This window comes from Marmota monax, unplaced genomic scaffold (assembly GCF_021218885.2).
Source record: "Marmota monax isolate L192 unplaced genomic scaffold, Marmota_monax_Labrador192_F-V1.1 WCK01_AAM20220418_F8-fsc00024, whole genome shotgun sequence".
In the NCBI taxonomy this organism is placed as follows: Eukaryota; Metazoa; Chordata; class Mammalia; order Rodentia; family Sciuridae; genus Marmota; species Marmota monax.
Genome location: NW_026695224.1, coordinates 32,734,724 through 32,756,090, shown reverse-complemented (window position 1 = coordinate 32,756,090; position 21,367 = coordinate 32,734,724). Strand labels below are relative to the sequence as shown.

Genomic DNA, 21,367 nt, shown 5'->3' with positions numbered 1-21,367 from the left:
CTGACCACACTTCTGCCCTCCAGTGTCACGAAGCTGCCGTCTCCATCTACTGCAGCATGCGCAGCCAGAGCCTCTCCCACTGGGCCCTGGTCTCCGTGCTGTCCCTGCTGGCCTGCTGCCTCATCTACTCACTGACAGGTAGGACCCTGCGGGGCACCCAGGGGTGGGCAGGGCGTGGCAGAAGGAAGGGGAGCCACAGCTAGTGCTGGCTCCACAGTTTCCATTCTGAGCGCCCCACAGGAACAGGCCCCGCTCGGAGATGAATAAATGCAGCTCAGAGGGCTCCGGGGCTTGCCCAGGGCCTCACAACTAAGATGTGCAAAGCTGAGAGTCACCCTCTGCTGTCCTCAAAGCCCCTGCTCCTCCTGCTCTCAGAGACAGCAGCAGTGTAGCCCTCATGACACCACATCGGGGTGGTTCGCAAGACACTTGCAGCTGACAGGCTCGGGTGCTTACGAACTCTGCGAGACGGGCAGCGGATCCTCAGATGTGTGGCTTAGAAAGGGGCCATGACATGCCTGAGGTCACGGGCACATTGCAGCACAGAGCCAGGTCTGAGGTGGGGCGGGATGACTTCTGGCCACTTCCCAGCCTGGTGGCTTTTTAATCCACCTGTTGGAGCCTCTGATTTGGAAAGGCTCGGGCTGCAGCAGGCCTGCCAGGCAACTTTGGACTTCTGAAGCCACCCTAAGGGAACTCAGCAGAGCAGGGCTTGTCGGTCTAGCCCCGAGTCGGAGGACACCCAGAGCTGGCAGACCCCCTTCAGAAAGAGCCCTGAGCAAAGCCAAGAAGGCCTCAGCTCCTGGCCAGAGGGTGTGCTTTAGGGCAGGTGTGACCCTGGTCACTGAGGCCAGGGGATTGTCCTTGAGTCCCAGGCCACCATAACAGCTGTGTGGTTCTGGGTGGCCACTGACCCGGGGCTGTCCGAGGAGCGGGCCGGGCTGGAGCAGGTTGGGTTTTCAAGCACTGAGCCTCCAGCCTCCGCCCACTCTGGGCAGGCCCCTGGCACCAACTGTGAGCAGACACCAGGGCTGGGCGGGAGTGCAACCCAGGGGCATCATGTGCAGGCTGAGGGCCAGCAGGACGGCCTTGGAGAAGGGCGGGATGGGAGCCCTTCTGGAACCTTCCCTCAGCTCCCAGGGAAACCCGCGGGCCCTGTGTGTTGGGGGGTTGGCCTTCTCCGTCTGAAGTGTGCTGGATGCTGTGCTCCTGCCGCAGGGGCTTATGGCTTCTTAACTTTTGGGACCGGAGTTTCTGCTGACATCCTGATGTCCTACCCGGGTGATGACGTGGCCATCATCGTCGCCCGGGTCCTCTTCGCCGTCTCCATTGTGACCGTCTACCCCATTGTGCTCTTCCTGGGGAGGTGAGCCGGGCGGGGGTGGCTGGCAACTAGTGGGCGGGTTCAGCCTGTGGTGGGGCTGTGTTATCTCAGAGGGGAGAGGAGGAAACCAGGCACGGAGGGCCTGGGGAGCTTACCCAGTGCTGCCCAGTGAGCGCCAACCAGGACTGGGCCGAGCCACACGCGCTGGACCTTCCCCCGGTGCTGCACTCTGCTGGCAGCCCGTCTGACAGTCCCTGAGCCCCTGAGGGTTGGGGGTCCCCTGGGGAGTAAGCACCTGGGGGCAGAACGGGGGACGAGAGGAGGACTTGGGGACTGGCTGGGGCCCCTGGAGTGCCATGTTTCTGGGTCGGCACGGCCTCCAGGTCTGTGATGCAGGATTTTTGGACAAGGAGCTGCAGAGGGGCTCGGGGGCCCCTGGTGCTAGCTGACCCCACGGGGCCATGGGTTCGAGTGCCGCTGACCATATTGTGGATCGCTGTGACACTGGCCATGGCCCTGTTCCTGCCCGACCTCAGCGAGATCATTGGCATCATCGGGGGCATCAGCTCCTTCTTCATCTTCATCTTCCCGGGTGAGTGGCCGCCTCCAGGCTGGCCCAGCTCTGTGGGGCCTCAAGTTTCCGTGGGGTGGGAGCCCTGTGGGCAGGCTGCGGGCCCCAGGCAGGCCCCTGGTCACCAGGCATGCGGCCTGAGGCTTTGCACACCTGCCCTGGTTTAGCAGCTCAAGATCCCACGGATGGGGAGGCCCAGGCCAGAGTCCCAGGAGGCTCAGCTGGAGCGTGGCAGGGCCGAGCCCACCGCAGCTTTGTCCACATGCCACTGCTGCCTCTTACTGCAGGATGAGGCTTAATTTTTTAATTGCAGCGAAACTCACATAGCTCCAGGTGCAAAAGACACGAGGGACGTCCCCACCCGTCCCGGAACTGGAGGCACACTCCCTTTCCCCAGGCGAGGGCTTCCTGAGAGACCTCCCAGTGTTGGCACGCATTCCAGTCCCAACCCGGCGTTCTCCCCAAAGGAACCCAGCCAGGGCCAGCAGGGGCGCGCTTCAGGGCCCGAGGAGCCCTGGGGGGACAGCGGAGGCCCACAGGCCTGCAGTTCTGCTGGGAGAGCAGCCACATTGCGCAGATGGTAAAATTGGGGAGCCTGTAGCCAGACACCCTCAATGCCGCAGTCCAGCTGCCATGTCAAACAGGGAGGCCGGTGCCCCTGGGTGGATCTCCAGAGACCCAACGGGAAGTGAAGTTCAACTTGGGGCCAGGTAGAAGGGCAGCGGGGGCGTCACCAACAGCCTTGGGGGACAGATGTTGACATGGAGGGCCGGGGAGAAGCTGGGTATCAAGAGGCTGAGGACACTTCCAGAGTGGGAGCAGCAGGCTGTCTGGTGGGTTGAGCTCGGGGTGGACAGGTGGAGGGGGGCTTCCTCCATCCTGGGAAGAGCTCTCCCAGCCGCGCGCCCTGAGCTCCTATCTGGGCGCCGTATTCCGGTTTAGCTCGCGCTGGGTGCCTTGAGTCCCAGCCCTCCCATGCGGGCTGGAGGTCGGTGGTGGGGATCCCGTGGGCCCTCCAGAGCTACTTTAAAACCGGCACACATAGGCAAAGGAAAAGGAGCCGTGTCTGCCAGCCGCTGAGCGCCTCCAGGTGCCAGCCTCATCTGCGCCATACCCTCACTGATGCTGCTGTGGGTGGTGTTGTCACTGTCCCTGAGAGACTGAGGCTCTAGAGGCCATTGTCACCACTGGCCAAGGTGTTGGAGGGGTGCTGAGCTGGAACTCCCCCCACCTTCCTGACTCCAAGTTGAGCCTCGGGCCCCCACATTGTGCTACCTAGCCAGGAGGGACTGGCCTGTGGGCCACCTGTGGGAAAGTCCTCGAGGGGCCCCTGAGGTCACCTGGGTGCTGACTGCATCTCTTCACAGGTCTGTGCCTCATCTGTGCCGTGGGCGTCGAGCCCATAGGACCAAGAGTCAAGTGAGTGTCCTCAAAGCCAGGATGGTGGCTTGGGTGTGCCCATGGACTTAGGAGTGACAGTGCTTCTGTCCACCCTCCTCCTGTGAGGAGGGGGCATCCCCATGGTAAGAGGGTAGCTGAGCCAGATGGGTGCCCAGCCAGCAGTGCCCGGCCTATGCACATCCACCCGATCCTGGCTACTTGGCTAGACCCAGGGCAGGACAGGCTGCATGCTGGTGGAGTCGGGGAGCTTTGGTGGCAGGCTGGACCCAGGGCTACATGCAGTGTCCTCAGACAGCAGGTCTTGCTGGTGCCCTAGGTGCGGCCACGCTGGGCCTGTTACACACCACCACCGTCCTTCTGGGGAGCCTCCACTGGTCAGGAGACGACAGGACAGAGTGGGGCTGGTTCCCATTCACAGGTGCAAAGACAGAGGCTGGGCAGGTGGGGACATGCTGCTCTAGCGTTTTAGGGCCACCAGAGCAGATTCGCATCTCCTGAGGCCGAACGCAAGGAAAGCGCCCTCTCCCAGCCCTGGGGACCAGCCTGGGCTCAGGCTGCCCACTCTGCAGGCTGCTGGTGGCCGCTGTGTCCTTGGCTTGTAGCTGCTGCACCCGTGTCTGCCTCCGTCCTCCTGTGGCCATCTGCTCTGGGTCTCAAGTCCCCCACTGCCCTTCTCTTAGAAGGACATCTCCTCACAGATCCTCATGCCGTTACTTCTGCAAAGACCTGTTTCCAAAGAGGTCACACGCATGGGTCCCAGGTGGACGTGAGCCTTGGGGGACACATTCAGCCCTATTCAGACACTCTGAAGTCACAACAGCCAGGGTGTGGCCCGGCTGTGTCCCTGTCCCCCAGCCCCTCTGGACTCAAGCTCAGCTTCTCCAAAGAGCAGGCTCAGCGTGGCTTCTCCCCACCTGAGCCCAGAGCTGACCCTGGCCATCTGGCACCCTAATGGCATGTCTCTGGTGCGCTCTTTGGAATCTTGCTCTTGGTCTCTGTCCCATGATCCATGCTCATCACGGTTTTTATTGGAGAGCTTTCAAGACGATTTTCTTCCTAAGCTGCTCTCGACCTCCTGAACCACCGAGTGGCTTCAAGGGGTGCTGTGGCTGGGGTCACACCTGCCGTCCCCCCACTGTGTGCGTGGGTGGCACTGACATGTGCTCACCAGAGATGCCCCTCCTGGCCCCTGGGTCCTCCTAGCCTCTGTTGACAGGGCCAGAGCCATCTCTGGCCACCCTGCTGTTGGTGGGAATCTTCTCGTTGCCCCACCTCCTTGACTCACCTGATTATATTAGGAAGCTTGCGAATGTGGCCCTGGCAGCCAGTCCCCACCCCACACCTCCACCACCCTCCTCCCCCAGTGGGTGTGTGACTGTGACTTACAGCTTCTATCTCATCCCTCATTGGGAAGCTTAAGTAGATGAGAAGAGGGGAGTTTGAAACAGAGCCCCTCACCCCTCAGTTTCTTTTTCTCTGATAAAATATTGGGGAGAAACAAGATTATGAACTAAGAGATGGAGAGAGGAGGTTTTGGGAAATGCCTGGGTACTTTATTTCCCAAAGTTGACTCAGAAACCCATCCCCTCAGGTAAAGGAGAGAAAAGAATTTTCTCAAAACCGGTGACTCCCCTGGGGTCCAGCAGCACGTTTCCAGGCCGGCTTCGCTCGTGGGTGCAGGGCTGGCTGTGCCCGGCGCTGACGTGGTGCATTGAATTGGCAGGTGCTGCTTGGAGGCCTGGGGCGTGATCTCTGTGCTGCTGGGCACCTTCATCTTTGGGCAGAGCACAGTGGCAGCTGTCCTGGAGCTGCTCTGAGCAGCCCCCACAGGTGACCTGTGCAGCTCCCACCTCTATCCCTGAGACCGATGCAGGTTTCATCATGAAGATGCTGGGCAAACAGACAGCTTCCGCCTTCCAGGCTGCCCGTGGACTCTGCTCCTTCCAGGATTTCTGGTGAGGAAAGACGGAATTAGGTTCTGGCAGCTGCTGTGACAAACCACCACACACAATGACTCAAAGCAACATTAGCGTGTTGCTTCCAGTCTGGAGGCCAGATTTTGCAGTGGAGGTCTGGTGGGCCGTGCTCTCTTACTGTTGGTGGCTGTTGGTGCTCCTCCGTGACCCTGGCTTGCAGATGTCACTCAGTCTCTGCTTTCGTCTTCACCTGGCCACCTCCCCTTTGTGTGTCCGAATCTCCTCCTCCCTACAAGGATACCAGCCCTTCGTTCGGGGCCATCCCCATTAAGTATGTCCTCCTCTGAACTTGACTGCATCTCGTCTCAGTTACTCGATTAGGATGTATAAAGATCCAGTCTCCAAATAAGGTCACGTTGGCAAGGGCTGGGGGAAGGGCTTCAGCTACCTTGGGGACAGGACTCGGCCCAGGACACAGGTGGGAGCCGAGGCTTTGGGTGTATTGATCAAGGTGAGGGCAACGGGCGCCCAGGAGGAGACTTGGGGGCACGACTTGGGGGCAGTGGAGGGGTGAGCCCTCTGCCCAGGGCCTGGACCAGAAGGTGCGCAGGTGCGGCCCAGCGTGGGTCCCAGGAGACGCCTTCCCTGCCACTCGCTCTGCCTGGAGAGCCCAGGAGCCGAGTGGGCCCATCGCCCTGTAGCTCCCTCCTGGCCCCACCCTGTCCCCTGTCCCCACCCTGTCCCCTGACCCTGCCCTGGCAGGAGTCAGCCTGCTGCCGAGAGTGTCAGGGCAGAGGGTCCTTCAGAAGAGCGCTTTCCCCTGGGCAGGACGCGACCAGGCAGTGGCCTGTGCCCTTCCCATGTATGTCACACATGGCGTCTGTGACCCAGTGAGGTCGATGGTGACAGGACTGTGTGTGTGCCAGCCTGTCCACGTGCACTCAGTCTAAACACCACGCTGTAATTCACACACTGTGAGACCCCGCCCCCCAGGTGCACAGTCCAGGCACTTGGCATGTTCAGTCATGCCACCACGCCACCACCCCGCCACCCCGCCACCTGCCTGCAGCAGCTGCCCTCACCCAGGAGGGCCCCATGCCATCAGCAGCCCTGTCCCCTCAGTCTCCAGGTCGTCCTGTCTGGACACACCTGGTCGACCCATGCGGAACGCAGTCCTGTGGGGGGCTCCCTTGAGGGAGCACAGTGTCCACTGCACAGGTGGCAGCTGAGGCGTGGGAAGGCCAGGGCTGCCTGTCCTGCAGGCTGCAGCGCTGAGTCACAACCGACCTTGGCTTGAGCTCCACTGTCTGCTTCCTCTACCGCCTGCTCCAAGCAGAGGAGTGACCACAGGGGGGGACATGTGCTCAGCCTGCGGATGGGGTGGAGCCCCTACCAGCCTCCTCCACAGCCGCTGGGGGAGGGGCGTGGCTGCAGGCAAAGGCTCTGGACCCTGTGAGGGGACGCAGGACCTCTCCCAGTCCTCTTGAACCAACACCATGGTGACCTGCCCACCCTGTGTCCAGCGGCCACAGGGTCCTCCCAGACAAAGGCTCAGGAGCCAGGATGCACACCAGGCAGAGTGCTCTAGCAGGTGAGCTGAGGATGGTGGCCTTTGTTGACACCTGCTACCTCGAGGGCTCTGCTGCATGGGCCAGAAGGCTGGGCCAGGCTGTTCAGAGAATCCAGGAATAACAAAGCAGGCACAGTAAGGGTCCTGCCATGATGGGAGGCCACGTGACTGGCTTTGAACCTGAGCTTGGTTGGGAACCTGGCTCCACCACGTGCTATCTCAGAGCTGCTGGGAACGTAGGAACTTTCATCCTGGCCCAGTGGAGCTGGCTCCTGTTCCTGTGTTTTCACTGTGAAGCTCGAGGGTGGGGCTGCACCTACAGCTGCTAGGGTGTCTCTCACCAAGAAAGGCAGCTGCGTTTCCAGAAAACACCAAGGTTGGCAGAGGACACTGAGTTTCCTAGCAGTTATGGGAAAAGGGAAATGGGAGGATTCGAGAGCTCCCCCAGCAGAGCGACACAGGAGGGAGTGGACGGGCATTAAAGGTAAGAGGAGGAGAGGGCAAGGGCTTTAGGGGTGACCGCATTGCCACCAGGACCAAGGTTTCCAGCCAGTTCTGTGGCAGGTTCAGATGTGAGCCACACGTTGGCATCCCAGCACAGGGACAGCGGCCTGCCAGCAGAAGGAGGCCCCCTGGCTGTCTGACCTGGGGAGGAAAATGCTGACAGTCTTTTGGATTGTCCTGCTCAAATGCCAAGTGGCGCCTTGAGGTCTGTGTGGGACAGGGAGGCAGAGGGCCGAGGAGGGCGTGGGTGGGGCTGAGCCTGCAGGATCCAGGCTGACCTGGGTCACCGGTGACAACTGCTTGGGTGTAGAGATGCAGGTGCCTAAAGCCACCTCTTCCAAGAGACCACGTGACACATGTATACCAAGGGCCTCACCCTGCTCTGAGCATGGTGGCTGCAAGGGCGCTGAGCACCTGGGGAAACCTGTCCACGAGCTCAGGGTCACACAAAAGGCCCTGTGCCACAGGGCCACCTCTGAGGCCTCCCACGGACAGTCTGGGGTGGAGCAGGGCCCTCAAGGGTGCATCGGGGAGCTCTGTGCAGGTGAGTCGGTGGGGACTGTGAAATTCCTGTATCATGATTGACAGCTTCGTGGTGACGATCCCGGGCTTCGGTTGTGTCCGGTGCCACCCCTCCCCAGCCCACGACCACAGTCGCCCCGGGCTTGCGGTTCCAGCCCTGGGCGGGGTTTGTGGGTCCTAGCACTGCCTCCCGCCCCGGGGTTTGCAGGTCCTGGTGCTGGTGGGAAGGAGATGCGGGGTGGCCTCCCTTGCGGTTCTGCAGAGCATCCTTGCTGTGACCTCGTCAGCGCCGTACTCCCTTATGACTCGGTGCAGTCCTCCCTCGGTACCACCTGGCGACTTGGCCAGGGTTCCAGGGCCCCAGACACCAGGCACTCTGGCACCGAGTGTCCTGCCCAGAGTGGTGTGTGCGTCTGTGACGAGGCGCGTCCTCTGGGTATTTCATTTGTGCTGCGGAGGGAGCCCAGGGCCCCGCACCTGCTAGGCAGGTGCTCCACCACGGAGCTGCCCCTGGGCTCCCCCGGGCACACTGCAGGTGGCCTCTGGACGATGTGGCCCCGAGGCATCGTGGGTGTGTAGGCAGCGGTTAGCGTGATGTTCCGGGAATAACGGCAGGGAAGGTGGGTACGTGTCCAGTGCAGGTGCAGCCATCTGGCCGGACCACCTTGCACCCACCCCAGAGCACCCTGCCCGTGGCTGGCGACTCTGGCTGCGCAGCCTGGGGCCGCACAGGGCCCGCTGGCTGCGGCGTGTTCTGGACCTGCTGCTGGTCCGTGGGTATTTGTGTTGTCTCCCCCTTTTGGCTGCTGTGGCCAGTGCCGCCGTGAATACTGGTGCAGATACGTGTTTGAATGCCTTTTAAAAATTCTTGTGGGTATAGTGTGTATCCAGAAATAGAATGGCTGGGTCATAGGGTAATTCTGCCTTTAACTTTTTGAGGAAACTGATTCGGACATTAAGGGTCTTCCCCCGCCCCCCACCATGGAGTGCATGGTAGTTGGACACAGGGTTGTGGGTAGGTGGCTCTCGGTTAGAGTCCACCTGAGCTATTAGTTTGCTGTGTGACCTCTGGCAAATTACTCGTCCTCTCTGTGTCTTCGTTTCCCTGCCCAGGATGGTGCTGTGAGCATGAGGGAGATGGTGCCAAGTGCTTGATTCTGTGCGTGGCTCTGAAGTGTCAGTCAAGTGGAGCTCTTATGCCTTTTAGGGTTGAAATGTGTTCTCTTCAGAGCCTGATCCCACCCACCCTGCCTGTGAGGGGGCTGCCAGCAGCCCAGGAGGGGGGTGCAGGGTGCCCCTGTTATGCCTGGAGAGACTTGGCGCTGAGTCCTAAGGGTACAGTGGCCCCCTCTGGGTGCCGCTGCAGGTCCCTGCCCTGCAGGAGGAGGGCACAGGCTGGGGACTGGCGCCAGGGTGCACCTCAGGGACAGCAGGCCTCAAGCCCACCCCACTGTCCCGAATGCCTGCTGTTCTGGTTGTGTGGGGAGCCAAGGGGAGGGCTGGGCAGGTGGTATGGGCAGGCGTAGGAAGAGGCGGGTCCGTGGGTCTGCTTCCTGGGCCATGGCCTGCTGCCTGCTGCTCCCCAGCCTCCCTGCCCTGCAGGAGCCCTGCTGGCCTCACCTCTTTCTTGTCCCTTGAGCCTTCTGTGAGACTGTCCTCTAACCAGGACAGAGCTTCCAGAACAGGACCTCAAGGCCAGCACGGGGCTGCCTTCCCAGACAGCAGCCGCACCCCAAGCTCTGGGCAGCCCTGGCCTTGCCCCCCACAAGGCCAGCTCTACGCCCCTGGGGGTATCCTGAAGTCTTTCTTTACCTGGGCCACCTGGTGTCCATGCTAAGGACTCAAGGTGGGGTCCCTGGGGCGGGGCAGGGCTGACACCACTACTGCCACCTGGGCTGGCTCTGCTGACTCGGAGGGTCCCTGTGCTGCCCTAAACCATAAGTGACCCCAGCAGCTTCCCCGAGTCCCTTGGCTGAGCTCCTGGAGCTGAGGATGGTCCTGGGACCCAGAAGAGCTCACAGGCAGGAGCGTATGTGTCACATGCCTCCCCACAGAGCGGTCACCCCCTCCACACTGCAGACAGGACCTCGAGGCCAGGCGTCTTGGTTAAGGTCTGCGGCAAACCCGGGGCCATCCTGGCGGCCAGCTGTCACTCAGGGGAAAGGGGACACAGAAGCACAACACACAGCTGTTCCTAGCTAGGGTTTATTTGGTGCCTAAGGTGGCACTGGTACATGGGCACTACTGCCACTTCTGGGCTTGGCCTAGGTTGGGCACTACAGGGCCACGGCTCCTACCAGGGAGGGGACGTCAGGAGGGGGTGAGAAGTGGCTGTGGGCAAGCCCTGCTGAGCCAGGGCTGGCCTGGCGAGGCCACCTGGGGGGCAGGAGGGCTCGGTGGGGATGCCAGCCCAGGAGCCTCAGGGGGACCCCAGAGCACAGAGCTCTGCCAGCTCGGGTGGGGACAGGGGTCCTCTTTCACTCCAAACCGCAGAGGAAATACATTCTTGTTTAGAAGTATATTGAAAAGACTGTACCAAAGTTTCTAGAAAAGGGGGGTCCTTGACAAGAGGGGTGCTGCCTCCACAGCTTCGGCGGTGGTCAGTCTCGGCCCACGGTGCACCAAGCGGCTAGAGGCGGGAGGAGAGAGTCAGTGGGGTGGTGAGCACGCAGCCCCTTCCCTTGTGTTCTGAGGAGGGGGCGGCTGGCAGGAGAAGAGGGGGCAGGCCGAGCGCCCCCCACCTTGGGCCACAGCTGCTTCTCCACCAGGCCCCTCGGGCATGTGCCTCACTTGCGCTGGCCCAGGGCTGCAGAGGGCCAGCTCCGCCCGCTCTGAGTCCTGGCCTGGCCCGGCCCGGCCCCCTGTTCTGTGGCTGGTGGGGTGTGGGCCTGGGCCTCTCCTGAGCCCTATGCCAGCGTGGCTGTCGAGACTGGGCATCGGGCTCTGCTCCCGGTAGGGAGGTGGCGGAGAGTCAGTGCAGGCCTGGGGCCTCCTCAGCTGGCGCCACCCGGCGGGCTGCCCTCAGGCTTGCTCTGCTGGAACTCGGGAGCTGGGCAGCCCTCCCCAGTGCTGGCCCTCATCCCTCTACCTGGCACTGAGATCCGGGAGAGGGCCTCGGGCTGGCGCAGTGTGTCCACCTTGACGTGCCGGAATGCCTTGCACACGGGGCTCTGCAGGTGCCTGCGACCAGGGAGCAGGGTAGTCAGGACGGCGTGGGCCACCCCTGAGCTCAGCTCTGTCTGGGATGGGACCTCTGAGGCTCCTGGGCAGAGCAGGAGGCTGGGTGCCAGCTAGAGCAAGGCCCATGCCCCCAGGCCTGGTGGGGCCTGCCTGCCTGGAAACAAGGACCCTCCACCTCCAAGGTCACCCCAGGGGTCAGGTAGGACTGACATCCACCTGTACAGACAACACCATTGAGGCTGACCAGGACTCAGGCCCTGGCCCCAGAGGAGCCCATCGTCCTCCCTGTGGTCACTCTGCTACTGCAGCATCCCTAGGTCCTTAGTCTAATCGTCCCTCAGTGCCAGGGAGGAAGGACAGGGGCGCAAAGCCACCCCCACCTGTCCTTCCTGCTGGGCTGAGTTCTGGAGGGACCTGGTAGCATCTGGCGAGTCAGAAACCTCAGGACGGTGTTGGATTTCCCCATTGTCACCCAGGGAGGGCAGCAAGTTGGCCCAGACGTGCTCTGAGCAGGTGCCAGCCACAGCTGGAACCCCCAACCTGCCACTGCCTGCCACGAAGCACGTGGTGGGTGGCCAGGCGCAGGGAGGGAGCAGCTGACCGCACCTGCACTGCTCCCTGCGCCGAGTTGGGCTCTGACGCTAGGAGCTGTCCAATGGGAGCAGCTCAGTCCTCAACAGGGCTACAGGGAGGAGGACTAAGGAGAGCCGGAGGGCTTCCCCGAGGAGGGTGCGGGATCAGGGGCACAAGGGACTCTGCACCCACCCGCAGGGGAGCCCCAGGCGCTGGGCAGAGCTGGTCTGCCTGGAACGCGTGCTCAGGAGCCTGCTGCGTGGGGGAGGCTCCCTACACCTGAGCAACCGCCACCTGTCCAGGACCCGGGCTGGCGCTCATGCTGGGAGAACCTGGGCACAGTGCTCTCCATGGCCCTCCAAAGTCACTCCGCCACGGAACCAGCCAGCCCACCTCACCAGCCCCAGCACCCAGGGACACGGCGGTACCCACCTCTTCCACGCCTCCTCTGTCTCCCAGAACTCATAGATGACGAAGGTGAAGCCGTCCAACAACCTCACAGCGGCAATGCTGTGGGGGAGAGAGGCAGGAGCCTGCGGCGAGCAGGGACTGGCCCTGACCCCACTACCCAGACACGCCATGGCCACCTTTACATCTTCCCCCAGCTGCCCTCCGGCGGGCTTGGACAGGCTGACCTCAGAGCCAGGCTTGGAGCAACCTGAGGGATGTGCCCAGGAAGGACAGCCTGTGGCCCCCACTGGAGCTGGTCCTTGCACTACGGTCCCATGATGTTGCAGGGCCCGTGGTGGCTGGCGGAGTCTAGGGGGAGGCTGCAGGCCTGGGCACTCGCTCAAGCCCGCCCCGGACCCTCTGCTGCTCCCACAAGCTCCGTCCCAGTGACAGTCCTGGAGGCCAGCCAGCAGCCCCACCCTGGGCTACACACCCTGCAGGCCAGGCGGGCCCCCTGGGGGACCTGGCCATCACTCTCCCCCGTGCAAATGGGGGAGATCCTACATGGCTGTGGGGCCTCCGGAAGGCCAGGCTGATGGGCTGGATGGCTCCTCAAGGTCACAGCATCTGGTACTGTCCTGGTCCCTCGCCCTCCCCTCTCCTCTTTCACCCCACTTGGCAGTAGTGAGCCCAGCCCCGGGGGAGGGGACTTCTGCAAAGGTGAACGTCTGTGGGGGCTCACAGGCAGGGCCAGGCTGGCTTCACCCGACAGGCTGCTAATCTGTCCGTAGTTCATTATGCTCCAGTGACACGTGGAGCCCGGGGCACGCAGCTCCATGCATGGAGGGAGCGGGATGCTGCCCGGGACCAGCCCTAGCCCTAGCCCTGGGCCCTCTCCCAGCCACAGGCAGGTCAGCTCCAGGGGCCGGGCTCGGCTGAGTGTTACTGAGTGCCACCATCACGGGGTGTGGGTGGCAGATGTTGGGCGCCCACACTTGTGGTGGGGGGGGACAATGCCTCTGGCCCACTCCAGCCACAGGGAGGACACGTGTCCCACAGAGGTGGGAAAAGCCTCTTGTGTGCACCCAGGGGAGGCACCCCACAGTGCCACCCCGCCAGAGGGACTGGGGACCAAAGTGGAGGTAAAGGGGCCCCAAGGGCTGAGGGCCAGGGACACCCCTGGAGGATGGCCAGAATCCTCCTGCTCCTATGGTGAAGACCGTCTGCAAGAGCACTTGCCTGGCATGCACAAGGCTCTGGGTGCCATGGCCGGCCCCGCTGTAGCACCAGGGATCTAACAGGGGTCCCTGCGGCCTTCAGGACCCCTCCACCCACACACCTGCGTCCTCCCCCCTACTCCTGCTTGGAGAGACCCATCCTCCCTGGAGTCTCTGAAGCCAGAGGAGCTGGGAGCCCACTGTACCCCCTCCTCCCACCCCCAAACCCCCCTGGTTCTGGCCCCTCCTGCCCCCAGCCTGTCTTCAGAGGGCAGAGAAGGGGCGGAGCCCGCTCCTGCCTACGTACTGTGTCCATAGAGACGGGTCCTGCCCCTCAGCCTGCACAGGAGGGGTCACTCCCTTCAGAGCCCCTGAGACCTCGGTTGCTGACTCACATCACCTTCGTCTTCTCCCACCAAGGAAAAACCGAACAGCCACCTGCCTGGCTGCAGCGGGGCCCCCAGGGTCCAGCAGACCCTCAAGGAGGTGGAGGGCAGAGGAAGGGAGCTCAGGGCTAGCCCTGGAGAGGGAAGCCGGGCAGCACCCAGAGGCAGGGCCTGAGGGCTGGCCCTGGAGACAGATGGGGAGCCTAGGGCACGTGCCTGGACCTTCCAGACCACCACAGCAAGGGCACAGGCCCTTGGCCACACCCGCCGGCTCAGGGGCAGAACAGGCCAGAGGGGCAGGGCTGCCCAGTGTCTGGAGGTAGTTGCTGTGGGCCAGCGTCCCCACCTCGGAGACCCTCCTGGAAGGTCAGCGCACACTGGGCAGAGCGGGGAGGAGGCGGCTGCCGTTTCCCTCGGGTCTCCCCTGCGGCCCTCTCTGGCCCGGGCTACTGCACCGCAGCAACCCAGCTGAGGGGCACTGGCCTGGCTCAGCCCTTCCTGCCCTCGGGCCGCGTTCACTCCCAGTGGGCCAGGGCTGGGGTCTGCTGGGGCAAAGCTAAGACAGACAAGGTCAGGAAGGAAAGGGAGACCACCCTCACCCTCGGGCCTCACCCCTTCCTTCCCCAGCTGGTTTCCCCCCCCCCCAACTTTCTGGGAAACCTCCAAGTCGTCACAATCTTACAGTTACTGGAAAGTCACTATCAGAACTGCCCTGTGCAGTCTACCTTCAGCACCGATGAAGCACAGGGAGATAGGAGATCTTAAGAAACCTGTAACCAGGCACATTCCAAACCAGGCCATCTGTGGACCAGATACTGGAGAGCAAGATCCCGGAAGGGACAGTCCACCAGGAGCCATCTCGTGACCAGCAGACTGTCATCCCATCTCACTCTCGGTGCCTGTCCTTTCAGGGGTGTGTCTTACTTTCTTGAATAAATCTGTTTTGTTGGACACTGTGGAGTTCTTTTCTACAATGTACAAGGACCCTATCGTCCTGCATTGAGGTCCCCATCTCCTTGACCTACTTGGACACCCTCTAGTGACACGGCCAGCAGCTCCCTTTACAGATGAGTGAGCAGAAGTTATCTGCTACATCTGCAGGGATGGCCCCGTCCCCTCCCTCCACCGCCTGGCAGGGCTCCCTGCCACCGTCCGCCCCAGGCCACGCCAGGCTCACTCACTGGAAGCAGCCCCCCACTCCAGCGGTGCCCCGCAAGTACTGTCGCAGGGAGTCCAGGAACTCGCTCAGCTGCTCGGGGCACACGGCCATCTCCTGCCGGACAAGCTGCAGGTGCTGCCAGGACAGAGCACTGAGCCTGGCCTCCTCCCCTGGGCTCCCAGCCAGGACCTCTCTGCCTGGCCCAGCCCGGCCCTCCCCTCCGAGGCAACAGCCCCTCCCACCCCTGCAGTTTTTGTTCAAATGTATGAAAACTGGCTGGAGCAGCTAAGTCCCAATGCAGAGAGCAGCCCCAGGGCCAGGGGGTAAGGAGGCTGCCTGGGGCACGGGTCCCCAGACACAGCCAGGAGTCTGCCGACCACCTGGCTCCCGGCCACACCCCTTTATCAAAGTCTTGAGCTCAGCCCAGGGAGGGTGGCTGGAGGGTCCTGCAGCCCACTGCTGGGACTGCTCCTGCCCATCTTGGTCCCAGGCAGGAGGGGTGATGGATCTTGAGGGTCCTGGCTTGGGCAGGGGAGGGTGGCAGGGGCTCAGGGAAGGGCCTCACCCTATTGGAGCCTTCTTCATCCGAGAGGCGCTGCTGCAGGTCAAACCACAGTGTCTGAAACCACGAAGCACACGTGAGGCCTGAGAGGCCACCTTGACCAGAGCGGCCTCCAGGACCATGACGACACCGGAGCACACAGGGCCCCGCCCCACTGCCCACATCCCCGAGGCTGATGGGCACTCCTGGGCCAGGCCTTGCTGGGCAGGGCTGGTTGTGGTCCATGCACAGAGCTACCTCAGCGGGCCCCTGGAGCAGGGCTGGAGACCCACCATCGGAAGTGGCAGAGAATCCTTCTGTCCCCTGGGGGCACCGGGAGGCAGGCCAGGAGCGCTGGCCTTGGTGGGAGGCCTCAGGAGAGGCAGCACTGGTCTAGGACGCCGTTTTCCCTGTCACCGCTGCCGACCTGGGAGTCACCCCGTCTTAACCTCTGGAGCCTAGGAGTCTAATGGTCTGCAGGGGGCGGCCCTCCAACAGCCCTAAACCAAGGGATTCCTGAGACATGTGCTTAACTTCCCCGACTCCCCAGGAGGGCTGCCCCCGCAGGCTCCAGGAGAGCTGCAGAGGGAGCCTGTCACCTCCTCTGCCTGGGGCCCACAGGGCCCACTCACAGATGCTCAGCCCTGGGCACTGAAGTCACAAAAGCAGGTTCTCAGCGTCTTGGTCTTTCTCCACCTGATACGAGAGCCACACTTCTTCCTCCTTTAGCCTGGGCACCCCAGTCAGGGCTGCTCCTGGCTATCCTTCCTCCGTGAAAACAGACTGCCACTGTCACAGGACCACGTGTGCACACATGCATGCACACACGCAAGGGCATGCATGTAGGAAGCGCATCTGTTGTTAAGGGAAACCGCTGGCGGGGAAGCAGGCAGCGTGACCCACTTTACAATTCTTAGTGTTTCCACCGCGGGGCCTTTGCACGTTCGCGGTTCCACACATCACACAGCCAGCCGGAGAGCCCTGACTTCTCCAGGTCATGCTTTCAGAGAAAGTGCTTTCCAAGTGGCGAGGGAGGGCCCAGCAGGGACAAGCCTGTTTCTGGGTTTATAACCATGCTTGTGGGCTCCTGGAGGTCAGGGGCCCCAAGTGGCTCCCTCTGGCTTCCAAATCTGCCGCCCCAGAGCCTTCACCCTCCCGGGCCGGCTAGGCAGAGCCGGCTCAGGTGGGCCCGCGGGGGCGGGGCCTGGAGCCGGGCCCGGATTGGCCCCTGCTCACGGCCTGGGCCAACCAGAGACGGGGAGGGGAGGAGGCCCCGCCCTTCCCCAGGACGCCCAGGTGCTCCATGGTTACCAGCCAGCCGCGTTGTTCGAGCGACCGACCGAGCGCTAAAAATAAGCTTCAAAGAGCCTCCCTCCCGAGGCCCCCGCGGAGTTGTTATGACAACGGGCCCAGGGTCCCCTAGCCGCTCCTACCCCGGCAGCTGGCTGTGAGGGGGGCGGGATCCCGCTTCGGCCTCAGCCCTGCGACAACGACGGGATGCCAGCCTCCTCCCTCCAGCTCTGCCTCTGCCTCCCTCGGGTGGGAAGCCGCTTGACTCTGCCCCCGTGAATCCCTCCCCAACCCCAAGCCCACCGAAGTCCTAGTGTCCTTTGAAAAAGATGTGAAAAAATACAGAAAAGTAGAAGCGATGTCACCTCCATCCTAGAGTGCTGACACACCCTTAGCGGAGATCCCGTAGCTGGATGTGTACCTGGAGCCTTTTGGTGACAATAATTGCTGACCCTGCTAACTGTAAGTGCTAACTGGGAGCCTGGCTCTGAGGTCAGCCATCAAGACATCATTTTACCTAATCCTAGCAGCACCCGGTGAGTGGCACAGCCAGAATTCAACGCCACAGATGATCCCTGAGCCACCTGAGCCCCAAGGCACATGGGGGACTCCACTGATCACAAGCCACCCTGTAAAGGCTGTGTCCTTGTGCCATTCCCCCACCTGTGGGTGTGCCACGCTGTGCTCAGTCCATCTCCTACTGGTGACCAGTCCCTTGGGGCTGACTGTCCTGGATCTCACGCACCATGATGCCACTGTGTGGCTCCACCTGCTCAGGCCACTGCTACCTCAGTGCAGAGCCCTCTTTGCCGTGATGTCCCCTGGCAGCACGGGACCCCACTGGCCACTCTGCTCCTGGGGTGCCTGCCCAGTCCTCAAGGCCAGGGCCCATCCTTAGTCTGCTCTCCACCCCCATGCCTCACCTGGGGGAACCCGTCCCATGGCTCCCCGACTCCTGCCCTGATCTCCAATCTGCTCTGTGTGTGCATGTGGGGGCCACTGGGGAGAAAGGGGTGTCAGGCAGAGGCGGGGCTGGGCTTACCTTGTTCTCCAGCCTCCCAATCAATTCTGCCAGCCGGCTGATCTGGGCTTCTAGACCCTCCTCCTTTGGGTCCCCAGTGACTGAGAGAAGCACAGACCGTGATGGTAAGCAGGGCCAGGCCTGGGGTAGTAGCACCCAGCCCTCCCCAGGCCCCACCTGGGCACTCAGAATCCTGAGGCTCCCAGGCAGGCCCCTTCCCCCCCAGGGCCACAGCTCTCTCTCACCAGATGGCAGGCTCTTCCCTGGCTCCACAGCCATGAGCTTGTGGTTGGGGGCATGGGGAGGAGAGGGGCTTCCATACCAGGTGCCCATGCCCCCGTGGTCGGGCTTGCTGTGGTTCTGTCTGCAGTGTAAGTGGGGAAACAGACAGTGATGACAGCCGCAGGACCCTGGACACATTCAGCAGCTTCAACAGGCACTTATCAAGCACCAACTGTGGCTGCAGTGTGCCCAGAGTGCACCTGCGGACTCCTGTCCCCTGGAGTGGGCGACTTGTCTTCGTTTTGAAAGAGGTGGAAACAGTGCCCACAAAGCAGGTGACTTGGCCAAGGCTAGCTGGTCAAGCCAGGGCCGGAACCTGGCTGGGCAAGGCTGGGGCAGATGCCCACCTCCTGCCCAGTAGCTCACAGCATCCCCAGGCACCTGCTGGGCCCAGGCTGTGCGGATACCAAGTCCCCCTCCCTGCCCCACTGCCAGTCAGGGTTACGTGCCTCCTGGTATGGGGGATCTGGGCTGGCACTACAAGACTCCCAAAACGGGCGTCCTAAAAGACATGGAGAGTGGGGACACGGCAGGACGGAACTGGGATCCTAGCCTCTCCCGCCCCTGCACCCCTCCCCCATGCACACTGACCTGGGGCCCAGCTGGCTGCCTGCACACGGCTCAACAGGCACTGTGCATGGCAGGGACTTTGAAAAACGCCTGGTAAACAAACAACTCCTCATGCACAAGGCTGCTGGGAAACAGAGGCCAGGGATGGAGCGCACACACCCGCCAGCACCTGCCGCAGCGACACCCCGTCACCGAGCATGAGCATCGCTGCCTTGGTTCACTCTGGAATCCGTCTCCTGTGAACCCTGACCGCTCAGCACGGCTCTCCTGTGTGGATGGAGCAAACCTGGCTCCCCAGGGAGTGGGAAAGGCTCTGAGGTGTCAATCACGGTAGCTCTACAAAGCAGCAGCAAATTAAATGTGTCCCTTAGACCATGAAGGGCTGAGTGGGAAGCCCCTGCTGCGGGGTTTGAACCCGAGGCTTGTGCCTGGAACACAACACCCTGAGGAGCTGCTCGGGTGGGGAAACAGGCTGCTCCCAGGGACCCAGGGACCCAGGGCGGGGGGGCGGGCCGGTGTAGCCACCGACATGGGAAAGCAGGTCGGGTGCAGGCGGCCATCTGTGAGAACCACAGGAGGACCCGTGTGCCACAGCGGATGAAAACGGCAGGTCCTGATCAGGACAGGAAAACAACACACAGCACTGGAGAGCCAGGCTCAGCTTCCAGAGTGGCGACCCGCTCTCAGATCAAGACTGGCTACAGACACGGAGCTCTGCCTCCACGCGGGCATTCCCACCAGCGCCCGTGCCCAGGGCTCTGCACCCTAGGTTTCCCAGGTGCTGGGCACAGTCAGCACCTTTGTGATCACATCTGATTGAGGCAGCTCCGTGCCAGCCGGGACACACCCCAAACTCCCAGCCCAGGGCAAGCCCGTGTCCCCGCTGCACTGTGCCCGAGGCTGTAGAAATTCCAAGCTCTCTAGAGCGGGGCGGCCCGGCAGCTGTGGATTTTGTTTCCCCACTGCACTGGCACATCAGCTGCCCTGGGCAGAACTGGGTAGGAGAGTTTGCCTCAACCCGGGGCAGCACACGGGGGACTGGTGACCCGGGACTGGCACTGTTGTTTGAAGGAGAAAAGTGCCCCTCTCCAGGAACCAGACACACAGTCTCCACCTGGCACCATGAGAGGACCCCAGGCAGGAACAAGTCCTTACTGAACACTGAGTGACACTGTGACAAGACCACCCACTTTCACTTCTCTTTCGGTTCTCCCGGGAGAGCCTCAATTTGCTTCTACCCCCTCTTCAGTGCCTCCCGCAGATGGCCCAGTCTCTCTGTGGGCGAGGAGGCTGGAGTCCAGCAAGAGCATGGCTTATCTCGCTACTTCATCCATGGCAAGGGACGCTCTTAACCATAAAAAGTGGGCCAGACAACAGGGTCACTCTGCACCAACAGTGAGTGTCAGGCGGGTGCAGCGAGCCTGAGGGTCTCCAGTGGCACCTTAACTGTCCTGTGCAGGCCCTGCATGTGCACACCAGGCGTGCATCCGGCGCAGCCCACCTCACCCGCTCCTCACGGTGACGGAGAAGCAGCTAGGTACATAATCCTCCCGTGCTGCAGCCCAAGACACGGAGGCCCAGAGGAGCAGCTTGCCCAGTGCAGCAGGCTGGCCTGTGCACACGGCACACCCCAAGTGACCCTGCAGGGTCCCGTCCACGCACCGGATCTGGCTAGTCTGTTCTTCGATGGCTTCCACCGCACTCTCCACAGAGCTCAGCAGAGACTGGATCTGATTGGCCGTCTCCTTCAGGAGGAAGCGGGTCACAAACTGATCCACGTTGCTCCCGCCCTCATACACCTGTGGAGGTAAGGGAAGGGACATGGAGGAGAAGGGGTGGGGACAGAACATGGAGATGTGAGGCACCTGGGGTCAGTGTCCTTGCTTTGCAGGGGGAAGGGGATACTCTACTGCTTCTGCATCTTGGAGGCTGTAGAGTACTCAAGACAGGGCATGAACTCGGGCATCAAGGTCCAAACCCAGGTTTTACCACTTACCAGCTTGCGGCCTACTGGAGCCTAACAGGGCCACTGTACTCTATCTTACAAAGTTGTAATGGGGATTCAATGACCACATCTACATAAAATGCTCAGCCCAGTACCTGTCACAGCAAATAATAACCAGCTGGAATGATAAAGGTGATGGTGTGATGTTGATGGTGGTGATGGTGATGATGACAGTGATGGTAGTGGTGGTGGTGATAATGATGGTGGTGATGATGATCATGGTGATGATGATCATGGTGATGATGATCATGGTGATGATGGTGATGTTGGTGATGATGGTGATGATCATGGTCATGGTGATGGTCATGGTGATGGTCATGGTGATGGTGATGATGATGGTGATGATCATGGTAATGATCATGGTGATGGTGATGATCATGGTAATGATCATGGTAATGATCATGGTGATGGTGATGATCATGGTAATGATCATGGTGATGGTGAAGGTGATGATGATGGTGATGATAATGACAGTGATGGTGATGATAATGACAGTGATGGTGGTGGGATGATGATGATCATGGTGATGGTGATGATGATGGTGATAATGACAGTGATGGTGGTGGGATGATGATCATGGTGATGATCATGGTGATGGTGATGATCATGGTGATGGTGATGATGATGGTGGGATGATGATCATGGTGATGGTGATGATAATGACAGTTAGGGTGGTGGTGGTGATGATGATGGTGATGATGATCATGGTGATGGTGATGATCATGGTGATGATGATCATGGTGATGGTGATGATCATGGTGATGGTGATGGTGGTGGTGGTGATGATGATCATGGTGATGATGATGATGGTGGTGGTGGTGGAGGAGGAAATGATCATGATATGGCTGGTGCCCGGGGTCAGTGGCACGACACTGATCAGCAGTGGTGTTTATGTTGCCGTCACAGAGCATTAGGGAAGAACTTGTCATCATTTGGCTCCCTCTT

The 21,367-nt window shown here is 61.5% G+C and overlaps 2 protein-coding genes across 2 annotated transcripts in view; one reads left to right on the top strand and one right to left on the bottom strand.

The window, feature by feature from the left end:
* Nucleotides 1–10,109, top strand: part of Slc38a8 (solute carrier family 38 member 8) — a 22,844-nt gene extending 12,735 nt beyond the window's left edge. Inside the window, exons 7-11 of the mRNA XM_058576048.1 lie at nucleotides 24–138; nucleotides 1,219–1,366; nucleotides 1,708–1,916; nucleotides 3,263–3,314; nucleotides 5,020–10,109. Coding sequence (XP_058432031.1) covers nucleotides 24–138; nucleotides 1,219–1,366; nucleotides 1,708–1,916; nucleotides 3,263–3,314; nucleotides 5,020–5,113 — 618 coding nt within the window. The 3' untranslated portion in view covers nucleotides 5,114–10,109. The remainder of the gene's footprint in view (nucleotides 1–23; nucleotides 139–1,218; nucleotides 1,367–1,707; nucleotides 1,917–3,262; nucleotides 3,315–5,019) is intronic.
* Nucleotides 10,002–21,367, bottom strand: part of Necab2 (N-terminal EF-hand calcium binding protein 2) — a 25,887-nt gene continuing 14,521 nt past the window's right edge. Inside the window, exons 6-13 of the mRNA XM_058576047.1 lie at nucleotides 20,080–20,216; nucleotides 17,811–17,929; nucleotides 17,587–17,666; nucleotides 15,279–15,332; nucleotides 14,736–14,848; nucleotides 11,994–12,071; nucleotides 10,897–10,988; nucleotides 10,002–10,437 (exon numbers count right to left, since the gene is read on the bottom strand). Of these exons, the coding sequence (XP_058432030.1) occupies nucleotides 10,409–10,437; nucleotides 10,897–10,988; nucleotides 11,994–12,071; nucleotides 14,736–14,848; nucleotides 15,279–15,332; nucleotides 17,587–17,666; nucleotides 17,811–17,929; nucleotides 20,080–20,216 (702 nt within the window). The 3' untranslated portion in view covers nucleotides 10,002–10,408. The remainder of the gene's footprint in view (nucleotides 10,438–10,896; nucleotides 10,989–11,993; nucleotides 12,072–14,735; nucleotides 14,849–15,278; nucleotides 15,333–17,586; nucleotides 17,667–17,810; nucleotides 17,930–20,079; nucleotides 20,217–21,367) is intronic.